The sequence below is a fragment of the Onychostruthus taczanowskii genome, unplaced genomic scaffold, assembly GCF_017590055.1.
Source record: "Onychostruthus taczanowskii isolate IOZ18803 unplaced genomic scaffold, ASM1759005v1 scaffold14, whole genome shotgun sequence".
Taxonomy (NCBI): Eukaryota; Metazoa; Chordata; class Aves; order Passeriformes; family Passeridae; genus Onychostruthus; species Onychostruthus taczanowskii.
In genome coordinates this window covers 6288094-6295326 of record NW_024498573.1, presented here as the reverse complement: position 1 = coordinate 6295326, position 7233 = coordinate 6288094, and the positions used below count along the sequence as shown (strand labels likewise).

Genomic DNA, 7233 nt, shown 5'->3' with positions numbered 1-7233 from the left:
TGCAACTAGGATGACACATTCATGGATGGCAATGAACCATGGACCTGAGCAGCTGCTCATCCTGCTGACACATCACTCTTACAGCAGGTCACTGGATGTCCTGCACAGTCTGGGTGTCTGTGGTATAGGAAAGCTCCTTTTCCAAGTGCCACCCTTTCCTGTTTGCATTGCAAACTGAGCATTTCCTTGTCTGAAAACAGCCTCACAGCCTCAGTGTCTGGCATATTGTTTCCTGTGGAAAATATTGTGGTGACGTTATCCATGTGGGCTTATTGGGGTCCCTCTCCATGAGCTGCAGTCAAGTTCAGGCTAACATGATAAATGAAGATGTTGCAGTTGGGCAGTGGTAGAACAAGGAACTTTGCTTAGGTAATGACTTTCTTGTTCTTTTAGTCTATGAAGTTTTTTTTCTCCCAAAGCTTTGCCACGAACGTCTCAGGCAGCCACCCTGCAGGCCTGCAGCTCTGTTCAGGCTCAACCATCCCACCCTAACTTCCCTATCCCAGCTGTATCCAGCCCAAATGCAGCCCACACTCCAAAGTGAGCACTGTCACAGGGTGTCATTCCTCAACAGGCCAGAGCTTAAAGCAGAGTCTGCCCTGTGCCCACACTGAACAATGGAGGGGAGAGCTGCGAGATTGCAGCCCTGCAGATGGGTGCTGGAGCTTCAGGTATCTGCACGAACCTCCTGGCTGGCTGTGGGCAGAAACCTGTCCTTGTCTGCCTCAGAGATAAGCAGGCTTTACACAAAGCAGAGCAAGGAAGAGGGAGCAGAGCAGCCAGGGCAGTGTGGGCAGCATAAGCTGCATCCCAGACACCAAGGACGAGCAGCCTGGTTTCAGCAAGATGGAGTGGGAGCTGTCCTGTGTGGGCACCACACTGCCCCTGCCCCTGCCAGCCTGGCAGACAGCAAGTGCCACCAGGACTGCTGGCTCCAAGGCCACTGAGCCATCCAGCTCCTCACCAGGCTGCCAGCACACGTCCTGCCCCAGCCTCCAGAGCTGAGCCACTGGCTCTGGCTGGGCACTGGCCAAGGCTGGGAGGAGGATGAAAGCAATAAATAATAACTGAGCTTTGGCAAACACCAGCTCAGGGCAGCAAGGGCAGTCTAGGGAAAGGGATTTACTCACTCCCAGAAGCAGAAATAAGTTGTGGTTCTGGGTCTTGGCTCTGGAAATTTCCTGCCAAACTGGGAGACTTTAAGGCAAGAAAATAAAGCAATGATGTTATACTTGTAGCTCTCAGCTTCCCTTAATTTAAACAGTAATAAAAAGTGTCTGCAACACATTCCTTGAAGTGCCTCTCCAGCCCCCTGCAAGTCCATTTACAGCAATTAATCATGCTTGGATCAAAGGTGAAGAAGGACTTTGAAGCAGTAAACTACTCTAAGAAAGAATAAATTGCAGTTATGTCAAAACTAATCTAAACTAGTTGCAAAAAAATTAAAATAGAGAGTAACCTTTTCCTCCAAACTTTAGTTGCTTTTCCTCTCTGTAGAACAAGCCCCGTGTCACTGGTAGGTGTGGGAGACATCCCCCATGTGAAACCAGACAGCAGACTGGGACATACACATGCAATCCCTCCACTGGGCTGAAAACCTGAATTAAATGAAAGCAGCAGTTCACTGGGCCAGGAAATAAGAGACCTTGGATATGCCCACACCCTTCTCCTTCCTCCATCCCTTCTGTGTTTCTCATCAGCTCAGGCATTCTCTTTTGCACACTTGTGCCTCAAGGCCACATCGAGCCCAAAAGGACACTTGTTTGTTCTTGACTTACAGGAGTGCTTCTTCCCAGCACTTGCATCCCAAATGGAGTTTGTTCTGTGATGGAAAAACAACTTCCAAGATGCAGATTCCCTGACTCTAAGACATTCAAGCACAGTTCTCCTGAGATGTGTCCCTCAGGCAGCTTCTAAGACTAGCTGCAATTTCCTGGGAGACCTGTCTTGTATGGAAAGGGGAGCTTTCCATCCCTAAAAGCTGCCCCTTTCACAGAAAACCACTCAAAGCAGTACAAAGACACACAGGACACACAGACACGCACTGAAGGTTAAAAGCAGTGCCTTGATTTACTGTGGGACTAGAAACACCACACAACCTCCCCCAGATCTCTCCACTTCTGGAGCCCAAGGCCCAGCTGTCTCCTCCCTCCAGCCCTCTGCTTTCCAACATCTGGCACAGGTCAAATGACACAGCAAGCTGGGACACACGCAGACAGTTAAGCCATCTTTTTGCTGAAGTCATGATTGAGTTCCTGCAAAATAAATACATAAATAAATAAATGAATAAATGAAGGGGAAAGAACAGCAAGGCCCAGAGCAGATAGTGTTATACAGAGATGCCCTCTGCCGGTGAAGTAGAGGGGCAAAGGAAATCTATCCAGCAGAGCCAAGGATTTCCAACTTCCCTCCCACCTTTTACAGATGGGCCCCTAAAAACATTCCCTATGTGGTGTGTAAAATTTAAATTTAGTAGATTTTTAGCCTGACTGCTGAAGTGATCTTGCAAGAGCAGTTCAAGCCCCCTGCTCTCCTTTGTTTTGGGTCTTAAGATCCTTGGATACATCAAAGAGCTTCAGTTAAAATGCAACAGGAAAACAAAGGCATCCAGAGAAACGTTCTGCCACGCTGGCCAGCTGAACTGACTCACCAGCTGCCTTGATGTCATATAAGGAACGAAATGGGAAAACTGGGCCAGGAAAAGTGACACATCCCCCTTATTTGAGACTGACTTTGCTGTTGTAGTTAAATTCTGCAGACACATAGTCCACAAGTCCCTGCAAGCTGTAACAGCTCTTGCAGTCAATATTAGGAAACCAAAATATACTGAAAACTATTTAAGGCACTGATCAGTTCAGATCAGCCTCCCTCTGTTGAAGTGGGGCTGTAATTTGATTACACCTACGATTTTAAACAATTTCTAAAAAGCACAGAGAGCTTGCTCAAATTATACAAACTGCAGATTTGAAATCTGTTGTCAGCCTATTAAGCAATGCAGATCTATTGCACACACATCACTATCAGCTCAGCTCTTTCTTGTATCAATTTAATTCCTGCTGGTATAAATCCCTGATTTAATTTACTGACTGGGAATTAAATCAGCATGAACTGGTTTCAGTGCATCTGTGCTGGGTATTTGTGATGATCCAACTAGACCATTAAAAAAAGTCACTGGATCAGAAAGCTGCACTGACAGAAACAAATTTTTAGGAGATGCCATGTAATAATTTTGCACACTAAAGAATGATACATGCAGTGAGTGGGCAGCCCTCTCCCACTTTATTCTTTTCACTGAAATTGAACCTTGTCTGCCAATATATTTTTTAGTCAGCAGAGTTTTGTACATGTCTTCATAATGCTGGAATTCTGGAAAAATTGACAGGCTGCAGCCATCAGTTGTCACTGGAGTAGACAGTTGGCCAGGGAATGTGTGTACTGGGAGCTATTCTGAAAACCAACATTTTACATCCAGAAGAGTACCAGGGAGCTGCTGTTTTTCCATCCTTAAGTGTAGTGGAGGATTAACAGCCTTATCAGGAGAATCAGCTGTTGGAGGTCCTTGTGCTAAGAGCCAGCCCACAGCATCTCACACCTAAAGGGCTCTTTGTGTCCCACCACCCTCCCTGCTACTGCTGGGGCCCACCACTCTCTCTGGCCAGCTGTTAAGTGTGTTTGGGATTTGTTTTCATGCACAATATGCTCTGGCAAACTTTAGGTTCATCTGGGAATGGCACAGAGGCTGTGTTCTACCTCTCCACTACAGTCAAGGCTGGGATCAAACAGGCTGTGCAGAATAGCTAAGGGTCCCTGTGTGTGCTGAGCTGCTTCTTTGACAGGAGGGGTTTGCTGAAGCTGGACCTGCAGGTCTTTTTAAATCTGTCCTTTCCAGGAAGATGCCTGTTTTACTGGGAGAGCTGGAAAAAGCTCAGATGTCTCTCTTCCACACTGCTACAGCTGGTATATACCTAGCTCCTCACACCAGGCAAGGCTACTGTGCAGACTTCTCCCCGAGGTAGGAAGCATTCTTTCCAGTCTTCTTGAGGGTTTCCAACAGGGTGTCAACGTTGTGCTCTGAGTCAATGTACACCTTCTTGTTGGGCAGGTCAATATCAAAGTTGACACCTATGAGGAAAAACATTTTGCAGAGTTAGAAGCAGCCAAATGGTGTAAGTACAGGGGAAGCTCACCTTCACACATCTGTGCTCCCCAGGGCATCAGTCAAATGGACATTTATCTCCTGCCAGCACACTCTGATACCACCACCAGGCAGCAAAATCAACCTGCTGTCCTGCCAGCAGTGGTATGAAGGAAGTAAAATCTGCTTTAGCTTCACATCAGGTACCACAGTCTCTCAACTGCTTTAATCTGCTCACCCCTCCTTGGATCAACACAATCACTGATGCAGGAACCTGAGTAAGCTGAGTTCAAACCAGCCACTAAAATTTCCATCCAGATCAGTCTGTGCTCTGGTTTACTGTGAACAGAGTTAGGACAGGCTCAGGACAAGATACCTAAACTGGTAGTATCATGAAACAGCTGGAAGTAAAAGAAGGGAAAAGACATTTTACCATGTGGATTTCCCAGTGCCTAATAAAGGTGAGCAACTCTCATCCCAGTGAGAGGAACTGGACATGCACTCTCTATCCAGTTATGTATTTTCACAAATCCTGTAGGTATGTATCAGCTTTGAGAGCTATGCCTCATCATCACTGAGGCTGATACTGGCCAGCCTGTAGAAGAGTGATGGAGGTGCTGACAACCACACAGAGAGAAAATGGGATTGTCACAGCCTGGTAATGGGGTCTGGAAGAAGTTGCAAGGCCTTTGCCTTGGTGGCTGGAAGATGTTCTCCCTCGGAGGGGAGCAGCTCCTCACAACTGATGAGTGCAGGCCAGATCCTTCTCTCTTGGAAATGCCAGCAAACAGAAGACATGGGTTATAATTTTTATAATTTTCCAGGTGGTGTTAAAAATAGGCTATACAGACAACCACCAAAGGCTCTGCTCAGCAGCTCTTCCCTGTGACTGCTGATGACACATCTGGGAAGCACCACAGACACCCCAGGCCTCCTAGGAAACAAGGCCAGGCAGGACATTCACCTCCCTTCCCTCTGGCAGCCTGAGGGTCTAGCAGGGTCCTTCCCAGAGGGCTCAGGGTGAGGCCCTGGTGACTCAGAGCCACCTGCAGCCATGGCAGCTCCTCCCTCCCTTGACACTCCTCCAAGGGTCACAGACCTGCAAACAACCAGTGACTTGTTACCAGCTAAGGAGCAGGCTCAGAGCAGAGCAAGGAGAAGTTTCCAACTTTCAGCTTTACAGGGTTATCCTTCAGGATGGAGGACCCCAGGGCACTGCCAGCACTGACTCACCTCCCAGCCTGTGCAGGACACGGGTGACTGCATTGGAACAGCCCTCACAGGTCATGTCCACGAAGAACTCGTGTTTCTGGAAAGAAAAGAGGCAGTCCAGGGGTCAGGGAGAGCCCAGCTGGAAATGCACCATGAGCACTCCACAGCTGCCTTTTTCCTTGGGGAGGTTCAAAGCCTCCCAGGTCAAAAGGTCCATACTCACACCACTAAGGGATCCTCAGCAAAACTGAGAGCTCTTGGTACTCCTCCCTGCGGGGTCCTTGTGCTGTCCCCCACAGCATAATCCTGAAGGGCCTTTGGAGGTTGTGTGGGTACCTCCAGAGCCAGCACAAATGCCATCTCCATGGCCTCGGCTGGACTTACTCAGCCTGTCCAGGGACCCAAGGAGAAGCAAATATCCTTCCTCCAGCTACCCGCCGTCCTGACTTAAGCCTGTGAGATTTTCAGTGCTTCCCCATCCTATTCTTCTTGTGTCTACAAGGCTTCTGGTCCCCAGTGTAATAAAAAAAAAATCAAAACAGAAATTTAAGGACCATTAGTGCTGTTTTTTCATCCCTCCACTCCACCAGGGCCCCAGCAGTATCTTCAATACTTGTGAGCAACACTGGATCAACAAAACACTGTTTGCCTGTAACTAACCACTGCCTTCAACCTTTGGCACCAGATGGATCCTGATTTCCTTCTCTTGCACGTGCTTTTTACTTTCCTTTAAAAAGAAAAGTAAAACTATTGCACATTTGTTATCTGCAACCCATATTTCCTTCTATTCAGAACCACCCTGTGCCCCCTGCCACTGTGAAGCTAAAACCCTCTTGGGATCTTTCACCCAGGAAGGAGCTTGGAATGAAGGTTCCCATCAGGGTTTTTTTCAGTGTAATTGCCATTTTCTTCGGTTTTCTTTCCTAAAGGCCCTGGGTGCTTTGGGGAAGTGTGCAGGCAGGGGGGAAGGAGAGTCCCATGAAGGCTGCCCTTCTGTGGCTGAGCCCTGGGAGTTGGTGGTGGTCTGGGGTTTGGGGGAGTTCGGGGCTGGGGGAGCCCGGGGACACTGGGGGAGCCTTAGAGTCTGGGGAAGCTTTGGAAAGCTGGGGGAGCTCTGGGGAACTTGGGGAACACCAAGGACGGGGGAACCCTGGGGGCTGGGGGAGCCTCGAGGACTGGCAGAGTCGGGGGCTTTGGGGGAGCCCCAGAGGCTGGAGGAGCCTCGGGGGGCTGGGAGAGCCTCGGGGGCTGGAGGAGCCTCGGGGGATTGGGGAGCGCGGGGGGCTGAAAGAGCCCCGGAGGCTGGGGGAACCGCGGGGCCTGCGGGAGCACCGAGGGTCGGGGGAGCCCTCCCTGCCCCGCCGCCCCGCCACGTCCCCCGGCCCCACAGGGGCCCTCGGGCCCCGCACCCACCGGCATGGCGGAGCCGCGCTCTCGGCTCCCGGCTCCCCGATCCGGAGGAAGGGGCGGGCCGTGCCGCGGCCTCGGGAGGCGGGGATGCCACGGAGGGCGAAGGAAGGAGCGGTGGAGCGGGTTTCGATGGTGGCCCGTCCGTGTGGAGCTCCAAAAGGGGCGCTCTGCTCGCTGCGAGGCTACGGATCGGCACGGACAAATGGCTGCGGGAGGGAGGTGGGGACAGCCATGAGGATGGGGCCGGGCTGCTAAAGAAAGCTCGTTCGTCTCCGTTTTTTGAGGTTTTGAGATTTATTGGCTTGGGAGAGCACCGCTAGACTGGATATTGAGGGCGGAAGGTTTGGGGGGAGTCTCTAATGCAGAGCAAGTTGAGAAGAAGTCTTTTTTTTTTTTTTTTTTTTTTCTTCTTCCCCTGGCTGTATGGTCCTTTGAAGGAAAAATGACCCCCTTCCTAAAAAATTTGAGTCAAGGTG

At 50.0% G+C, this 7233-nt stretch overlaps 1 protein-coding gene across 1 annotated transcript; it reads right to left on the bottom strand.

The window, feature by feature from the left end:
* Positions 1-2045: 2045 nt before the first annotated feature.
* On the bottom strand, positions 2046-6909 carry ATOX1 (antioxidant 1 copper chaperone). The gene is made up of 4 exons (XM_041398050.1): positions 6761-6909; positions 5369-5444; positions 3966-4122; positions 2046-2255 (listed from the first exon to the last, which is right to left on the bottom strand). The coding sequence occupies exons 1-3, from the start codon at positions 6764-6766 to the stop codon at positions 3989-3991; spliced, it is 216 nt and encodes a 71-aa protein (XP_041253984.1). The 5' UTR covers positions 6767-6909; the 3' UTR covers positions 2046-2255; positions 3966-3988.
* Positions 6910-7233: the final 324 nt, after the last annotated feature.